The sequence below is a fragment of the Urocitellus parryii genome, chromosome 9, assembly GCF_045843805.1.
Source record: "Urocitellus parryii isolate mUroPar1 chromosome 9, mUroPar1.hap1, whole genome shotgun sequence".
Classification (NCBI taxonomy): Eukaryota; Metazoa; Chordata; class Mammalia; order Rodentia; family Sciuridae; genus Urocitellus; species Urocitellus parryii.
Window position 1 is genome coordinate 21230126 of NC_135539.1, and position 19066 is coordinate 21249191.

A 19066-nucleotide genomic window follows, 5' to 3' on the forward strand; every position below is an offset into this window, starting at 1 on the left:
CCTCTGGCCTACCTAGGAGCTCCAAGAGAAGGAAATTATTTTTTTCTTCAGAAGTTTCCCTTAGTGGAAAAACCTCCGCCCTCCCTATACATAAGCAGGTACCCTGAGGCCAGAGAGGAAGGCTAGTAGCAGCAGCTACTATTTATTTATTGAGTACTTAGTGCTGGGCTGTGTTCTAAGCACTTTGTATTTCTTCTTCAGTCCTCAGAATGACTGAATAGCAGGTACCATCATTTTGATTTTATAGTTGAGCATATAGGCACATATTTGCCCAAGGTCACTCAGTCAGTAAATGGCAGAGCTGGGATTGAACCCAGACAGTTTGAATCCAGAGCTGAGGAATGAAAGGGATGGATGACGGTCACAACAACCCTGTGTATTATTATAATGAGCTTTCATATCCTTTATATTGGACTTCATGACAATAAACATTTTTCAAAGTTGTGAAATATTTCACAAAGGAAAGTACCAAAATACACAGCTCAAATTAACACAAAGCAAATATCTGAATAACCACTATTTAGTCAAGAAACTGATCATTGTCAGCACTCCACAAAGCCTTTTCTATCCCTCCCAATCACTACTTCTTCCTTTCTTTTCATAGGTAACTACCATTCTGCATTCTATCAGTGTAGTTAATTTGGCCATGTTTGAACTTAATATAGATGGAATCATATATATATATATTTTGTCTTAACCTCAACATTATGAGATTCATCAATATTCAGTATAGAGTTTTTTTGTTGTTGTATAGTATTCCTTGTAATGACTATGATAATCAGTTCATTTTCTATGGGACTTTTGGAATGTTTCCAGTTTGGGGATGTTATAAATCATGCTGCTATGGATGTTCTTGTACATGCTTCTTGGAGTTTTCGTGCCTTGAGAATGGAATTTTGGGATTACCTCACCATAATTCAGAGACCAGAAGAGCACCTAAAGGAATTAGAAATGTGCACACTGAAGAGAGGATTCAGAGGAAGGAAGTGCTCTGAGAAGGAAAAGTGAAGAGAATTCTTGGTGGCCCCAGAAATTAGTTTATAACAGTGGGTTGGGTGTGCTAATGCACACCTGTAATCCCAGCAGCTGGGGAGGATGAGGCAGGAGGATCATAAGTTCAAAGCTAGCCTCAGCAATTGAGGCCTGGTCTCAAAAAATAAAAAAGGTTGGGGATGTAGCTCAGTGGTTTAGGGTCCTTGGGTTCAATTCCTGGTACACCCCCCCCCCCACACACACACACACAAAGACAATAATGGGTGGCAGTGATTCTCACCCTTGACTTCTCAATGGAACCACCTGTGAAGTCTTTTTTTTTTTTTTTTTTTAAAGAGAGAGAAGAGAATTTTATTTTTAATATTTATTTTTTAGTTCTCGGCAGACACAACATCTTTGTTGGTATATGGTGCTGAGGATCGAACCTGGGCCGCACGCACTCCAGGCGAGTGAGCTACCAGTTGAGCCACATCCCCAGCCCTGTGAAGTCTTAAAAAGTATTTAATGCCTTGCCTGAGCTGATTTAATTAGTATGAGGTGCTGCTTTAAATTTTATTGAACTCACTTCATTGATTTCTAAATTGAGAAAGAAGAATAACACATTATATTTTTGTTTCTTTTTCTGTGGTGCTGGGGACTGAATCCAGGGCCTTGTGCATGGGAGGCAAGTGCTCTACCATTGAGCTGCACCTTACGATCCAGAGTAATAAATTTTAGGAAGATATTTATGGAAATCTTTTTTGAACTAATGTTTGATTAATCAGCTTCAGTTTATTAAAAGAGTCTATTCCATTCTCCCAATGTAATTAAATGATGTCTTGCTGTTTTTTAAAACATTTTTGGAAAACATTTCAAAACAATAAAAGACAAAAACAATAAACTCATGTATATCCTTTACCTAGGCTAATAATTTTTAATATTTCACATTTGCTTTATTGATGAACAATTTGAGGGTAGTTTTTGTTGGTTTTTAGTAATGGGAATTAAATACAGGGAAGTTTCTACTAAAACTATACCTCCAGTCCCCCAGTTGCCAAGTCTGGCTTCTAACTTACAATCCTCCTGCCTCAGCCTCCCAAATTGCTGGGATTATAGGTGTGTGCCATCTGAGAGTAATTTGAAGACCTTTTATGATCTCCTAAGAACAATTGCATTTGTTATATAACTACAGTACAATTATAAAATTCAGAGACGCTAACTTGTATACAGTTCTAATTACAATAGAAAATATGTAGTCCATGCTAAAACTTGCCAATTTTTCTCAGCAACGTCCTGAATAGCAATGCATTTCCTGTTTTAGGATCCAGTTGAGAACATTCACTGTTGTTGCTTTTAGTTTCCTTCAGTCTTGGATAGCTCTTCATCCTTATTTTTGTCTTTCATGATGTTTTTGAAGCAAGGCCCCATCACATCAGAAGACCTATCCTGTTGGTTTGTCTTGTTATTGGTGTTAGCATTAACAATTTGGTTAGTGTTAGATTTTGCAAGGTAAAGATTCTTTTGTTTCTTTGTTAAAAAAAAAAAAATCTTGTTCCTATGTAAATATCCTTTCTGCAGTGAATTTTCACCATGATTTTAATGCCTACTAATTTTGCCCAAATCATGTTATCATGAAACTTGCAAAATGTTGCTGTTCTAACTTTATATCATTCTTTCTAAGTTACTTGGTATTTGACTATAAACAAAATCTGGGGCTGCAAATATAGCTTATTGGTAGAGTGCTTGTCTAGCATGTACATTTATTTATTACATTTATTTATTAACAGATTGTGTTTGTGGGTTTTTTTTTTTTTTTTTTTTTTTTTTGCACAGTCCTGGAGATTGAGCCCAAGTTCTCTCACATGTTAGGCACACAGTCTACCCCTAAGCTACATCCCCAGCCCTTTTTATTTTTTATGATGATGATGATGATAAGGAGGAGGAGGAGTGTGTGTGTGTGTGTGTGTGTGTGGTGTTGGGGATTGAACCCAAGGCCTTGTGCATGCCAAGCAAGCACTCTACCAACTGAGCTATATCCCCAGCCTCATCTCTTTTTATTCTGAAACAGCCTCATAGAGTTGATGAGGTTGGCCTCTTAACTTGAAATCCTACTGTTTCAGCTTCCAGAGTATTTTCCCTGGTTTGACCAGTGGAAACCTCTTAAACATGGTCCTTGTTCCTTTTGATAAGACCACATCTTTCTTTCTTTTTTTGGCACTAGAGATTGAACCCAAGGATGCTTAACCACTGAGCCATATCCTCAGCCCTTCTTATTTTTTATTTTGAGACAGGGTCTCACTGAATTGCTTAGGTCCTCAATAAATTGTTGAGGCTGGCTTTGAACTTGCAATCCTTCTGCCTCAACCTCCTGAGCTGCCAGGATTATAGCCCCACCACATCCAGCAAGTCCACATTATTCTTTAGCTACTTGCAGAAATTGTTTCAGATGATTATACTTTCACTGCTGCCACCTGGGTAGTGAGCATTTCTCCCATGGGACTGTTATTTAGAAATCAGTATCTAGACACCTGGTGTGCTCATTCTTCTGGGTTATTGCCTATGGTCTTTTCAGAGGCCAGAACTAGAAACATTAAATTTTACTTATTTTAAACCTATTTTTAATCATTCCTCTTTTAACATTTTTTAGTTGTAATTAGACACAATTCCTTAAAATTTATTTTTATGTGATAGAGGATTGAACCCAGTGCCTTGCACATGCTAGGCAAGTGCTCTACCCTAGCTTCATTGCTCCAATTTCATTCATTTTTTCCTCTCCTTTTCCCATTACCGATTTCATATTCCCAAAGAACAAACTTTGGCTCCCAATCTACATTATTAATGAGATTCATTCATTCTGTTATTCTTTTGCTAGGACATAACCTCCACAAGTGTGGTTGACTTTTTTCATTGCTGCTAGTGTGGAACCTAGGCCTCAGACATTTGACACATATTTGTTGAATAAGTGAATGCCAGGTTAAACTGACTTTGAATTCATCACTCCTGGCAGAAATCGCCACAACCTGATGGGCTTAAAGCAGAGCTTGATAAATCCCCGCCCCCACAGCTTTTGGAAGGCGGTGGAAGATTGGGAAAGTGTACAATCCCAGGTGGTAAACATTAAGGCTTGGGAGATACTCAAGAGAAGTCAGCAGCCACAGGACAAGGAGATCTCTTATGGCCGCCTAAGTCCACATCAATGGCTGAGCAAGTATCCAAACTGCCTGTGTTCAAGCGTTTCAAAGGCTGGAGCCCGCCCCACAGAACAGGCGCTTTAAACTAGGCTGCTAAGATAAAATATGACCCGAATTCAGACAGGGATGCTGGGAAAAGAATGAGGGAGCCCTACCTAAGCCCAGGAACCTTACGCAGCCAAGCCCTACAGCTCGGCCGCCTAGAAGCTTCCGGGTTCCATTCCAGGCCTTCAATATGGCTTGACAACAAGCTCCACCCTCTGCAGCAAACGCCTTTCGCTGATTGGCTGTCTCTAAAACCGCGGCCCTATGGTCGCGGTCTTGGTTAACTTCGAGCTCCAACGCCGGCTCCAGTCCCGGGACTCTCGGCTTCCTATTAGACTACCAGTTTCCAATCAGAAGGGTTTCTGAATCTCAGTCTTCGGAAGGCGCTAATCATTGGCTGCAGGATAGGGGCGGAGCCCTAGGTCGTCGCCGGCTACGCCAGGGACAAAACCAGGGACTAAAGGCGAACCCTTTCGCAGAGCGGCCTCGCGTGGACCCACACCTGACTGCCCTCCCCAGCGGGTGAGTCTGCGCGAGACCCTGCGCCCCCTCCTAGCGTCCGCCAAGTGCGCCTGCGCGGCAACAGCCGCCAGCCCTTGTGCCGCTTTCCCTTTTTCCTGACCACCTTTTCCCTTCCCCTCCCCCGTCCCCCGTCCCCCTCCCTGCCCTGCCACCCCTCCCGCCCCCTAGGTCCTTCTGTAAGTTTTCCCCAGTCCCGATCCTTACCCTACCCCCGTCCCCATCCCCCAGGACCCTGGCGCCCCAGCCGCAGGGGCTGCGCCTCCGCGAGCCGCGATGTGCGTCGTCTCAGAGCCTGTGGGCCTCCCTTCCCTCACTGCCCTCCGTTTCCTCTGCACAGGCCCCCACCTCCCTCAGAATGACTCTGGACGTGGGGCCGGAGGATGAACTGCCCGACTGGGCTGCGGCCAAGGAGTTTTACCAGAAGTACGACCCGAAGGACGTCATTGGCAGGTGAGGCCACAACCGGGAAAATGGAGGCCCAGAGAGGTCGGGTCCTAGCCAGTATGTATGTTTTCATCTGAGGACTGGGTAGATGGGAGAGGTCAGTGGTCGTTGGAGAACATTTGGTGATTAGATTCATATTCTAGGTTAACCTCCATTTTCTCACTAATTCATTCATATATTAAACAATCAGTTGAAGCATGTGCTGTGTGACAGACATAAAGCTAAACATACGGAGGGTAGAAAAGATGTCTATGACGTGGAGGTTCTACAAGTGAAAAAAAACGTGGACCTTCAAAAGGTATCTGATTAGATAGGTGGACGTCTGCATGAAGTGCTGTAGGGAAAACCAGAAAAACCACAGCTTCCCGGAAGGAGTGATCTTTGGGCTGGGTCTTGAAGTATGCATAGGTGTCCAGCATAGAAGGAAGAGCTTACCTGTATAGGCAGTGGCAGATATTCATCAAAGGTTTCCTAAGTATACTAAGTATATTAGGCACTGGGGATACTCAGTGAGGGGTGACAGAAATCCATAAGATTTCTGCCTTTTGGAGTTTACAGCTTAACAGTAGAGGTAGATAATAAATGTAAAAAAAAAAAAAAAAAAAAGATTAGGAGCTGGGGCTGTAGCTCACTGGTAGAGCGCCTGCCTTTCACCTGTGAGGCACTGGCTTCAATCCTCTGCACCACATAAAAATAAATATAAGATATTGTGTCCATCTACAACTAAAAAAAATCTTTAAAAAAAAAAGGTTAAGTGCTAGGGAGAGAATAAATAGGACAATAATATGTGAATAATTAATGATGCCACTGCAGATTGGGAAGCCTGGGAGACCTCTGAGGAAGTGAGGAGGTTTGTTTGTTTATGATGCTGAGGATCAAATCCAGGGTGATGTGTGTGGTAGCAAGTGCTCCACCACTGAGCTACATCCCCTGCCCCAAGGAAGTGAGTTTTGAACTGAGATCTGAAGGCTGAAAATGAGTGGGTCATGAGCTGAGGCAGGCTATATTCCCAGCAGAGGGGACAGTAAGTGCCAAGGCACTGTCAAGTGGGTATATGTATTCAGGAATCAAAAAAAGAGAGTTGAATGGGAGCTGTAATTTTTGGAGGCATCAGCAATTAGATAGTGGTGAAGGGGACAGAAAATAGAGAAGGGAAAGGAACCTAGGCTCAGGCCCTAAAGCATGTCACCATTTAGGGCTTGCTTAGTTAGAGAAGGAAGAGCCAGGAAGGGTGACTGAGGAGATGCCATCTGAACTAGAAAAACAATGATATCAAAATCATAAGAATATCCTTCTAGAAGATTGGCAGAGTCCACTGTATCAAGTGCTCCTGAGGCCAGGAAAGCAGGCATTAATTTGGCTAGGTATCATTAAGCTATCATATGGTATATGAATAAGGAAGTTAGAATCAGGAATTCTGGAGAAAAGTCAAGGTTTGAGACAAGGTAGTGGGAGTGATTTACACAGAGTAGATGTTAGGCCCCTAGAACTGGATGAGAAAGTATTGGGAATAGAGCTCAGCTCCAACTCTTGAGGTGCTACAGCATTTGTGGGCTAGGTAAGGTAGGATGCACCAAGATGAAGAAGAGCCCATAGGTAAGAACCAAAATAACTTCCTGCCAAGGGGAGCAGAAAGACCAGTTTTGTAGTAGTCAGATCAGAGAGAAGGGACCTTGTGTCTTCTCCCAAGATTATGGTAGTATCATCCCTTGTTTTTCACCTCTCTTCTCCATTTCCCTCTTGTCCTGCATAATTAATTAGTTGCACATTCTCACTAAATTATTTTCCTGAGTCCTAGTTTCTTCATGGATAAAGGATAGAAGCTTTGACACATTCTGGAAATTGATGACAAGTCATAAGTCACAGAAACAAAAATTAAATAGCAGGATTATAGCCAGCGGTGAAGCTGAAAAGGAACTTTAAAAAAAAAAATCTTTAGTTGTATATGGACACAATACCTTTATTTTATTTGTTATTTGTATGTGGTGCTGGGGATCGAACCCAGTGCCTCACACATGCTAGGCAAGCGTGCTACCACTGAGCGACAACCCTGGCTCACCGCCCCCCCCCCCCCAAAAAGGAACTTTTTAGTGAAGCCCTTGAATGACCAGTGAAAGAATTGGGTTTGATTTTTTTTTTTTTTTCCTTTGGTAAGTAATAGGGAGACAGCATGAAAGAAGAATTTTGAGTGCATTATATAATTAACCATAAGATTCAAAGATATAGGTGTCACAAAAAGGAGGGGAAACCGTTATTTAGGGTCCAGCTCAGGAATAAGGGAATACTTAGAATCTGGTAGAAAAATTAATCTGGGTATGCTTTAAACAGTGTGGTCTATGTTTTAGAAGTCTAATTCTAGAAGCAATGTAAAAGATGGATTGTGTGGGCTGAGACTGGTAGCAGGGAGATGGGTGAGGGGGCTGATGTAGTTTTCCAGGTGAGAAAAGTAAGGGTGGATTACTAGAACTAGAGCTGTGGAGTATGGACTAGAGTAGTTGGTTGTAGATTTAGATGGAGAAGGAGAAGCCAAGCATAGCACCAGTTCCAGTTTGGGTGTCTGATTGAATGGTAACACCATTAACTGAGATCAGGGAGAGAGAGAGAGAAGAGCTAGTTCCAGGAGAAGATGAAGTGTTCAGTGGTCATGATGTCTATGAAATAGCTCCAGTTTCCACAGGAGAGATGTTTAAAAAGAGATATTGGCCTGACACTTAATGGAGATATCTGGGTAAGGAGGTTTAAAGTTGTGGAGATACAGAGAATTACTAAGGGAGAATGTACCTAGGCTGAGAATAGGGCCATGGTTGGCAAGCCTGATATTTATTTATTTATCAAACTTGGGGTCTTCTGACTATTAAGTGCTGTACTTCTGAGCTACAAGCCACCCAAGTCTGGCATTTAAGGAATGACAGAGAACAAGGCTCTGGATAGTGTCAGCAGAAAGAATTTGGATTTGGAGTTCAAAGACGTGTGTGTTCCGCTTAGGTAGTCATGATGCACAGTAAGAAGGCTTAATTACTGAAGGGTGAATGCTTTTATAGGTAGAAGGCTATGGGTTGCCAGAGGAGGGAGTAGTCCCTTGTTGGAAAATTAAACACAGAATCCATGAGGTAGCATTTAATTTAGGCCTTAAAGCAGGGATTCTTAGTTCCATGGCTTTTGGGGTCCTCGAACCCCTTGAAATTGTAAAAATTTATGTAGGTGGTAGAGGTCTCTGGCTTTCACATTTTCTAAAGAGGTTGATTATATGGTAAGTAATAAATAGGGGCTAGAGGTGTAGCTCAGTGGTAGAGCACTTTCTTAGCATGCTTGAGGCCCTGGGTTTAATTTCTATTACTATAAGTAAAAAAGGTAAGCCAGGTACAGTGTCACACTCCTGTAATCCCAGCAGTTTGGGAGGCTGAAACAGGAGAATCGTGAATTCAAAGCTAGCTCAGCAACTGCGAGGCACTAAGCAACTCACTGAGTCCCTGTCTCTAAATAAAATACAAAATAGGGCTGGGAATGTGGCTTAGTGGTTAAGTACCCCTGAGTTCAATCCCTAGTACCAAAAAAAAAAAGGGGGTGAGTAATAATTAGACTGAGGGCTAGGGATAATTAGCTCAGTAGTAAAGTTCTTATCTAGCATGGATAAGGCTTTGGGTTTAAACTCCAGTACCACAACAACAACAAAAAATTAATAAATAGATCATGGGCCTCAGACTCAGATGCCCTTAGTGGTTGCTTAGGAAATTAAATTCAAAGTGGCCAAGAGTAAGACAGGAGGAAATGAATCACTTGCAGATACAAAAGATCACTGCCATAAGGTCTTATTTATATGAATTTTTTAAAAAGGTAATTCTGTAGAGAGATTAATGATTACCTGAGATTGAAGGTGGGAATAGGGGTTAACAGGAAATCCTTGTCTAGGATTTTTCTTAGGAAAGCCCTCTCTACTTCATTAATTCCTTTCAATATCCCTTCAGGATACTGTTGACCACATTTCAGAGTTATAAAAGTTAAAGCCCAGAGCCTTATGTCAGTGAGTGACTTGGAGGTTAGTTGGTGGCAAATTTGGAGTCTGAACTAAGATCTAATATTCAGCTTTGGTCTTCCAGGCTATGATTCCATATTTATTTGGTACCTCCTACCCTTGAGGTGTTATAGGGGATCTTTGGGATTTGGATTGGGAAATGAGAGATGCTTGAGTGAAATATGGAAGGAGACTTCACTTATTTCTTCCCATTTCCTATAAGGGACACGTTCTGGGGCTCAGATGTGGAAAGGACTTGCCTAGGCTTACCCTTGGGGGGTAAGAGCCTGGATTCAACCAGGGTCCCCTGCCTAGTTTCCTGTGAGTTTTGTGTTGCACCTTGCTGGAAACCCAGGTTGCTGAGGCTACTGTAAGCCAGGGTGATTTCCTTTGGTGGTTGCCCCATTGTCCAGATGGATCTTCAGAATCTGGCCTAAGTGATAGGAAGATTATTAGCATTCTCCATTAGCATCATCAGTCCATTCTGGGTGAAAATGAGAAGACAGAAGGCCTTAACTTGCACTGTTGTCTGGCAGAGGAGTGAGCTCTGTGGTCCGCCGTTGTGTTCATCGAGCCACTGGTGATGAGTTTGCGGTGAAGATCATGGAGGTTACAGCTGAGCGGTTGAGTCCTGAGCAGCTAGAGGAGGTGCGGGAAGCTACTCGGCGAGAGACGCATATCCTTCGCCAGGTCGCCGGCCACCCCCACATCAGTGAGGCTGCATTCCCTGTTCCTGTTAGCTAACAACCCCTGCCCACACAGCCCATTTCCCCAACATTGCCTCCAGGCCTCTCCTCCTTTCTTCCTGGCTCTATTCTACCTCAGAGAGTGGCCAGCCTTTGGGTCCCTTCTCCCTCCTTTGGTTCTCCTTCCTTCCCAGTAATAGCCCACTGCCACCTCAGGGTGGAAAAGATCCTATAATGTGTATCTGCTTCTTTCCATCTCTGTTTCTCTGCTTTTCTGCCTCTTTTCCCAGTCACTCTCATCGATTCCTACGAGTCTTCTAGCTTCATGTTCCTGGTGTTTGACCTGTGAGTATCTCCCTGCCCCATCTGAGAAGCCTCATTCCCACCGCCATGTGTGTCCCCATTCTTTCAGCTTAGTGGGCTGGAGACTACCCTGCTTACATCTTCCTCTACTCCAGCTAGGGCTCTGTTACCACAAGCTGCGGCTGGCCCATGGCTCTGGTCCTCTCCCTGTGTGCCATGATTAAGGCAAGTTCTTTAAGGATGATAGTGACCAAAAACAGAATTCTTGTGACCCAAGGGGTCCCTATCCCAGTTCCCCTTTATAAAGGGAAATAAGGTTATAAATTGATCGGTCAGAGAAAAGCTATTTAAGAGGAGAGTGTTCCAACAGTGAATGAACCATTTATAAAACAGATCCTCACTTAACCACTCACTTGTTGCTTAACCCAGTGCTTTGCTCAGTCTCTGCTCATTTGTTCTCTTTTTGGCCTGCCTGAATCCACTTCAATATGTTTACAGTATGGACTCTGCAGAAATCTGAAAGGAAGTAGAGCAGTCATTATACCACTCTACAACTTTATAGGACAATGACATTGTTTTGAGGATTGACGCAGAATTAGAGTTACAACTTCAATTTTAAAGACATGATAAAAAATTCAAAATTGCAAAATAAAGTCCTAGTCAGTCTTCATACCACTCTTAGCTGAAATTTTGGTTCTAAATAGATTCATTTTTAAGAGGACCTTTTCTTTCTTTCTTCCTCCCTCCCTCCCTCCCTTCCTTCCATGAACGCAGGGCAGCCTAACCACTGACCCCATTCCCAGACCTTTTTGTATTTTATTTAAAGAGACAGGGTCTTGGTTAAGTTGCTTAGGGCCTTGCTAAGTTGCTGAGGCTGGCTTTAAACTCATGATCCTCCTGTCTCAGCCTCCTGAGCCACTGGGGTTACAGGCATGCACCATTGAGCCTGGCTAAGAGGACTTTTTCAGTTTTAATTATTCTCTAATACTTTACAAGAAGTTACCTATTCTTGCTAAAATGATGCAGTTTGCTCCATTTTGGCATAGTGCAGATACTTCAGCCAGCTCACTGGGCCAAACTGCCTCTGGGATCTGGGTCAATCTCAGAATGATCTCTCTCTAGCACTTTGACTTGTCAGCAGAGGAATCTTGTTACTGTAGGCTTCCTTCATAGTATTTATTTATTTTTTTAGTTGTTGATGGACCTTTTATTTATTTATTTATATGTGGTGCTGAGAATTGAACTCAGTGCCTCACATATACTAGGCAAGCACTCTACCACTGAGCTATAACCCCGCCCTCTTCCATAGTATTTTATGGGAGCTCTGTTCATTTTCTCAGCCTCCTACTGTGGGGTGCATCTGTCTCCTATGCCCCTCCTGTTCCTTAGGATGCGGAAGGGAGAGCTGTTTGACTATCTCACAGAGAAGGTGGCCCTCTCAGAAAAGGAAACCAGGTAATGGCACAGCCTGCAGCCCTTGGGGTGAACAGGGAGTGGGCAGGGCAGGGAGAAGCAGAGGAGGAGACTGCACCTCCCTCAGGTCCATCATGAGGTCTCTGCTGGAAGCAGTGAGCTTTCTCCATGCCAACAACATTGTGCACCGAGACCTGAAACCCGAGAATATTCTCCTAGATGACAATATGCAGATCCGACTTTCAGATTTTGGGTTCTCCTGCCACTTGGAACCTGGCGAGAAGCTTCGAGGTGAGGGGACCTTGCCCTAAGTGGCTTGGGAGGGAAGGAGACCCAGGCCTGAGGTTGGTTGACTGGCTGAATCTGAGTAGTCAGTCCCAGGTACCAAGGAAATGGAAGTCAGTAAGCATCTGCCAAGCATCCTCTAGGATGCAAATACTGTGTAATTCAGAGTGGGCTTCTTGACCTGGGAGAATGGAGGCAGACAAGTGAGTAGATGGGCACACAGCTGGCACACCAAGAAAGTCAGGAGGAAGAAACACTTAATTTATCCCGAGGGATCCACAGAGTAGGGATTTCTGGGGTGAATCCTTGTCCCAAAAGGAATGAGGGAGTAGGGACTAGTAGGGCTCAGCAGCATGTTTAGGTTCTACAAAAAATAGCACCACAGTGTACTGTGAGAAGCCTGATATGTCCTGGCCACATCAACTACATCAACTTCTCAGCTAGGGCCCTGGGACTTAGGCTTACTCAATCTTGATATATTTGTTGTGACATATTAATATAGAAGTAAGAATAAGAAATAGTCCTAGTGCAAATGGAAACTTCAAGCAAAGTTCATCTGCAAGAATCCTCAGACCCTTTAATATGCTACTATGTCTCCTTCAATGGCTTTGCACTGGATTATTATTAATAGATAACATATCCTGGATACTTGCCATGAGGCAGGTGCACACCAAGCCTTCAACATGACTTATTTCTCTAAATCTTCCAAGAACCCTTGGAAGTAAGAGACAAAATGATTTGCCCAAAGTCATTTGGCCAGGATTTAAATTTGGGCAGTCCTCATTCTCTTAATCTGTGGACTTACACTTCTTGCAGATGCTGTGCTTTATTTTCCTCTGGATTTCCAAATACACTTTTCCTCTTTCTGGAATGATTTTTGTCCCTTCACATTTTGCCCTCTCCCTTGGCTTGAGTAATTATAATTTCACTGTAAGCTTCCAGGTCAGGTCAGATAAGGTACCCCTGTTGGTTTTTTTTGTGTTTGTTTTTTCCTTTTTAAGTAGTACTTGGGGTTGAACCCATGGCCTCACACATGCCAGGAAAATGCTCTACCACTGAGCTACATCATGTACCCAGTGTACTCCATTTTTCTTATATATACTCCTTTCATGATACTTGTCTTACTCTATTATTCTGAAATAGATGAACTTAGTAAGAAATTCCATATTTTTCCAGGCACGGTGGCACACACCTGTAATCCCAGTTGGGGAAGTGGCTCAGAGGTTAAGTGCCCCTGGGTCTGATCCCCAGTATAAAATAAAAAAATCCATGTTTTGCTGGCTGTAGTAATACATGCCTGAGATTACATGCATCAGCAATTCAGAAGGCTGAGGCAGGGGAATCATAATTTTGAGGGCAGCTCAGTAACTTGGCAAGATACTGTCTCAAAAAATAAAAATGTTTCCTTGGTATTGCCAAAAAGCATGGTGGGACTAAAGATGTAGCTCAGTGGTAGAGTACCCTTGGGTTGAATCCTTAGAACCACACGCAAAAAAAGAAATCCCATATTTCTTCTGCTTGCTCTTCTTGGGTTGAATGGTAGTTCTACTAGCCAGAAGTAAAATTATAATTTGGGGACAGAAAGGATACAGAAAAAATTTTAGTTTTCCATATATATAAACTATGTCAAAATGTGGTAACATGTTGTTTGAGGAGTAGGTAGGTTGACTTGGCTAAAATGTTGAAGGAGGAAAATGATATGGGTTGGTAGGACCTTGAAGTCAGTTCCCAAATCAGGTTTTCTTAGCGAGGTTACCAGGAGTCTTGGTGGGCTATTTAAGTTGTTTAGGCAGTGTCTAGTTCTGAGGTTCAGTAGGAAGCAGGCAGGAACAGAATGGGAACACTGCTAGCTCCAGCAGAGATCTGGTATTAAGGGCCTTGGAGGGAGCTAGTGGCATCCCTTCAATCTGCTGTCTCTTCACAGAGTTGTGTGGGACTCCAGGGTATCTGGCACCAGAGATCCTTAAATGTTCCATGGATGAAACCCATCCTGGCTATGGCAAGGAGGTTGACCTGTGAGTGTCTGGTCTTCCCTTCCCCTGTGTACTGTCCTTCACATTGCCTTTTACCTAGACCTACCTGATTCTGGTCTCTTTCTCAGCTGGGCCTGTGGGGTGATCTTGTTCACACTCCTGGCTGGCTCGCCACCATTCTGGCATCGGCGCCAGATCCTGATGTTACGCATGATCATGGAGGGCCAATATCGATTTAGTTCACCTGAGTGGGATGACCGTTCAAACACCGTCAAAGATCTGGTGAGCTGGGGCTATGAGAGGACAATGGGGAAGCGTTAAGATCTGCCCTTCATGTTCTGGGGTTTCCTCTAGATCTCAAGACTGCTAAAGGTGAATCCTGAGGAGCGCCTGACAGCTGAGCAGGCCTTGCAGCACCCCTTCTTTGAGCGCTGTGAAGGCAGTCAATCCTGGAATCTTACACCCCGCCAGCGGTTCCGGGTAAGCCTGAGACTATCAGGGTCTGCACCTGTGCCTGACCTGTGACCTTTCCTGTGAGGGATGCTCCACTAGAATTCACACTGCCCTCATTCCCCAGGTGGCAGTGTGGACAGTGCTGGCTGCTGGACGAGTGGCCTTAAGCTCACACCGAGTACGGCCATTGACCAAGAGTGCATTGTTGAGGGATCCCTATGCACTTCGGCCAGTGCGACGCCTCATTGACAACTGTGCCTTCCGGCTCTACGGGCACTGGGTAAAGAAGGGCGAGCAGCAGAACCGGGCAGCTCTTTTCCAGCACCGGCCCCCTGGGCCTTTTCCCCTCATGGGCACTGAAGAGGAGGGAAACACCACTGCTATCACTGAGGATGAGACGGCACTGGTGCAGGGCTAGGACCTTAGCCCTGGGCAGCCTCAGAAAGCAGGATTTTCAAGGAGGAGACTTTTTATCATTCCAGCCCTTCTGGGCTCTGACCTCAGGCTCCCCTGCCTAACAAGGTGCACCACTGATCATGCCACTGTTGTAGAGACCAGCCCTGTGCACCTACTCTCATTGGCTTAGGGCTTGAAATCAAAGCTGGGGTGGAAGGGGAGCCATTCTGAATGCCATGCCTGGCCTTGTCAGTACTGCTTGTGCTGCATCTGAAATAAAATCTGCTCCATGCTAGGAAGATCATGTGCCCCATGTCTGTTGTCTGGCTTCAGCCCAGAAGGTGCTCAGGATGGTAGCCCAGGACGGGGCACTCTGGCCCAGGCTTTTATTGGGGAAAATGTTGGAGATCACTTAGTCTTGTTCTTGTTTTTGCTTGGAGGTAGCTGGTGAGGCCGCTCTAGAGCACTCAACTTGGTGCTCAGCCTCTCCTCACTGGCCTTGAGGCGCTCTTCCACCAGCTGCTGGAGCTGCCCCAGCTCCTTATTAAGTTGGGTCTTGATGTAGGTTCGGAGGACACAGACTTGGGCTGCACAGAAGGAAGGGGCAGGTCAGGAGAGATGCATTCTAAGAATGACAGAGTGTCCCTGGCTGAGTGAACATAACCCCATGGTGCCCCCATACAGATGGCAATGTTATTTACTTCAGTCTAGGAAATATCAACCAGCCCTTTTGGAGAGACTGTTGGGCAGATTAGGCAGAGTAGCTATGTTGGGCTTTTCTGGATTAAAATTCTGAATACAAATTAGTAGCTACATAGCTTTAGGCAGGTTGACCTTTCCATGCCTCAGTTTCCTTGTGTAAAATGTAGATATTGATGGGCACAGTGGCACATGGCTGTAGTCTCAGCTACTCAGGAGGCTGAGGCAGGAGAATTGCAAGTTAGAGGCCAGCCTCAGCAACATAAGATTCTGTCATAAAATAAAATTAAAAGGGTAGAGCACTTGCCTAGCATGCACAAAGCCTTGAGTTCTGGGTTCAATCCCCAGTACTGAAAAACTAAAAAAGTAGATAGTAATAACACCTAGGTAAGAGAGACTATGTGAGTTAATATACAGAAAAAGTCTTAAAACAAGACATCCTTTGGTGGTACACAGTATTGCCAAAGCTCTGCATTCTATTATTGTTTTTCTAATCATCTTTCTAGAGCTACCTCTTTTGCCACCCGAACCTTCCCTCGCAGTTTTGCTCTTACTAATTCAACTTGGACTGCATAAGGAATCTTCTAGAAAGTGGACCATGACTAAAACTAGAAGTCTGAAGTCCTGATGTGGTCTACAATCTTCATTCAGAATCACAAGGCACCCTAAACCCTCCAGGTGCTCACATGGCTCTTGCTCTGGCTGGGCCATTATCTCCAGTTCTTCCTCCTGTGGGGTGAGTGCCTGCTCCTCTGCCTCCTCACCTTCTTTCTCTGCAAGCCAGAAGCAAGAAGAGGACTGCAGTGGGCTTGGCCCAACCCTGCCCTGGCCCTGGCCCTCTTTGGTACCCATCTTACCCTTTGGCCGGGGCTTGGGTGGCTGTAGCCCCATGTAAGTCAAAGATAGATCCAGCCGTACCTGGGAAGAGAAAGAGCAAGACTAAGAAAAAGGCACCTGCATTGAGAGAAAGGGGAAGATGAGGGGCAGTTTCTTGCCACCCACATCATAGTACCTGGGGTGTGAACACATATTTGTAGAGTTTGAAGTGGCGGAAGTAGGTGTTGACCACGTAGTCTGCCAGGGCCAGCAGCTGTTCCTCCTTAAAGAGGTCAATGCTGAATGGGGGCCGCTGTGGTGATGACTGGGAGTTAGAGCACTGACAGCCTCCAGAAGCCCAGGCCCTTAAGCTATCTAGGTTCAGGGAGAGCCCACTGAGGTCTTTAGAGAAAGAGGAGGGTAATAGTGGGAGAGAGGGTAGAAAATTGGGCTAGACCTTGTCTTGGGGATCAATGATAGTTCTGCCCTCAGATACTGACCCTGACTCCATGGCAGAAAAGAACACTGGTAAAGTAGCGGTAGCATTCCTCCACGTTGCCCAAGGGTGTTGCTGGTAGGGAAAGCAGGGTATGGCAGTGAGGCCCTTCCTGCTATCCATCCCTCCAGTTCACTGCCTACTTAAGGAACACAAGCTTCAGAAGTGGACAGATCTAGGTTTAAGTCTTTGTTCGTTTCCTTAATTCACACAGCAAATACTGAATCCTCAGTATGTGATGTTGTAGGCACTGAATAAGACAGACAAGGTCCTGCCATCAGGAAGCTTATATTCTAGTGGAAGTAACATACAATAATACAAGAAATAAATAATTTCAGTTATTAAATATTCTGAAGAAATCAGAATAAAGATGGGGAATAAAAGGGTGTGGAGGGAAATGCAGAAGTCATTTATTGAACACTGTGCATGTATTTGCATATATTTCTCAGTCTCATATAACATTAGTGCTCTGTCTTTAAATTACTGGCAAAGAAACAGGATTTCAAAGATGATAACTGGTATGCTAGTATTGCTACTGCTATCAGTGAAGAAATTGAGATTCCAGGTGGTAATCTCCCTACTCCTGCTTCCAGAGTCAATTGTGCCAGGCCAGTCTCCCCCTCTCCCTGGGGCTCAAACCTTCTGGTAGCCACTGCTGTCTCACCAGCACAGGCCTTGTGAAGATCTTGGAGCAGGGCACATGCCACTGATGTCTGCTCCAGTGAGAAGCCCTGCTGGCGGCAGAAGATGAGCGCATGGGAGTAAAGGTCCAGGGTGATGGCATCCTGCAGGTTCTGCTCAGGACAGCCAATCTTCAACAGCTCAGCCAGAACTCTTAGGGAGAGGAAAGGAGTGAGTGACGATAGAAGCCTTGTTTCACCACCCTACACTCGCCATGTTTGGAGACAGCCATTCCTCATGTCTTCCTCCCCAAGAGCTCTTCCCCTCCTTGCTCAGTCCCATACTCCCTCATCTCCTCAATGTTGTCAGTCTTCTCCAGCCGGTGCATGCAATGGATGTCCAGGAATTTCCTATCACAGGAAAAGGGGAAACAGTATTTATGATTGGTACATATTAGATTCATGATGGGGCTGATTGCTCAGGAGATTGCTCAGGAGTTTGAGGCTTGGCACTTTGACTAACTTTTGTAACCTTTGGCAAGTAACTTACCTCTGTGGGCCTTGTTTCCTCCATCTGTAAATGAGGAATATGGCCTACATGAACTTTTATGATCCTCTCAATGAGTTCTTGTCTCTGTTCTTCCACTACCTTGCCATATGATCTTGGTTAAATGCCCCTGTGATCCTCAGTAGCCCCATTTGTACAATGTTCCATGGAAGCTATGATACTCCTTTTACATCCTCACTCTTGGCTCCCATCTCACACTCTCTCTTTGGACTAGGGGACCTGAAAAGGTGGCTTATACACACCTTGAGTAATGCATGTGTGAGCCTCAGTCTCCTTATCTGTAAAATGGGGATGTTCTGGGGCTGGGACTGTAGAGCACCGGCCTGGCACGTGTAAGGCACTGGGTTTGATCCTCAGCACCACATAAAAATAAAGATTGTGTCGAACTGCAACTAAAAAAATATTTTTAAAAAATGGGGATGTCCTGGTTGGGAAGCACTAAAGGAACAATATAAGTATGAAGTGTAACATTCCCCCAAGGTTTCTCACTCACCACATGCAGATCCTGGGCTGGGGCAGTGGCGGCTGCGGAGAGAAAGTGCATTGGGGAAGGAAGAGCTGTGTTGTTTCTGGCCCTTAGTCCCTGGTCCGCCATCAATCTCCAGCGGGGCTGAGAACGTGCTATAATTTGCCTTCTCATCTCTAGGTCTATGTAGAGCAACGTGGTCACGGCTGGACTTAAGCAGGTCCTAAGTACTATTTGTGAAATTATTAAGAATCTGGGCTACACATCCTCTACCTCTCTTCCTCAAAGAATCAAGGGAAACGTCCCGAACGTTAGGGAACGTAATGACGGGTGACGCCCCGTGGGAAAACCATTTATACATATTCGTGAGCGGACCACTTTGTCCCACCCTCACCGGGAACAAGTTGGCTCCAGGATCATCTTCTGCTTCCATAGAAGCCGAGCCCAGTGTAGCCGAATCGGTCCGCACACCTGTTCCCATCATGGCCGATCCATCCGCTGAACTGAGATCCTTCTCCAGTTCCCGCCGCAGTTCAGAGGGCTGTTCAAGTTCCGACTGCACCTTCACTCCCAGGTACTGGCTGGACTTAAGGCTGGTCATCTCTTCGGAGTCTCAAGTCACCACCAGCTCTCTCCGACCTGGGTTTCGGAAACAACCTATTCTCTAGCAGCGACTGCCAAGGTCTGACCCTCTAGCGATTTTCCA

General features: G+C 44.8%; 2 protein-coding genes across 6 annotated transcripts; one reads left to right on the forward strand and one right to left on the reverse strand.

Moving 5' to 3' along the window:
- The first annotated feature begins 4399 nt into the window (after positions 1-4399).
- Positions 4400-14975, forward strand: Phkg2 (phosphorylase kinase catalytic subunit gamma 2). Of its 3 annotated transcripts, XM_026400357.2 has the most exons (10): positions 4400-4730; positions 5068-5180; positions 9723-9898; positions 10163-10217; positions 11565-11630; positions 11716-11879; positions 13798-13888; positions 13975-14128; positions 14201-14326; positions 14424-14974. In XM_026400357.2, the coding sequence occupies exons 2-10, from the start codon at positions 5086-5088 to the stop codon at positions 14715-14717; spliced, it is 1221 nt and encodes a 406-aa protein (XP_026256142.1). In that variant the 5' UTR covers positions 4400-4730; positions 5068-5085; the 3' UTR covers positions 14718-14974. The 3 variants fall into 3 exon arrangements, with proteins under 3 accessions (XP_026256142.1, XP_077659093.1, XP_077659094.1); XM_077802967.1 differs by lacking the exon at positions 4400-4730 and having other exon boundaries at positions 4895-5180; XM_077802968.1 differs by lacking the exons at positions 4400-4730; positions 5068-5180; positions 9723-9898; positions 10163-10217 and adding an exon at positions 10244-10400 and having other exon boundaries at positions 14424-14975.
- Positions 14976-15082: 107 nt separating this feature from the next.
- Cfap119 (cilia and flagella associated protein 119) lies at positions 15083-19035 on the reverse strand. 3 transcript variants are annotated; one of them, XM_026400358.2, is made up of 9 exons: positions 18755-19035; positions 18388-18419; positions 17672-17737; positions 17371-17540; positions 16711-16781; positions 16407-16523; positions 16252-16312; positions 16081-16167; positions 15083-15282 (listed from the first exon to the last, which is right to left on the reverse strand). In XM_026400358.2, exons 1-9 carry the CDS (start codon positions 18959-18961, stop codon positions 15104-15106), a joined length of 990 nt encoding a protein of 329 aa, XP_026256143.1. In that variant the 5' UTR covers positions 18962-19035; the 3' UTR covers positions 15083-15103. The 3 variants fall into 3 exon arrangements, with proteins under 3 accessions (XP_026256143.1, XP_026256144.1, XP_077659095.1); XM_026400359.2 differs by having other exon boundaries at positions 16243-16312; XM_077802969.1 differs by lacking the exon at positions 16407-16523.
- Positions 19036-19066: the final 31 nt, after the last annotated feature.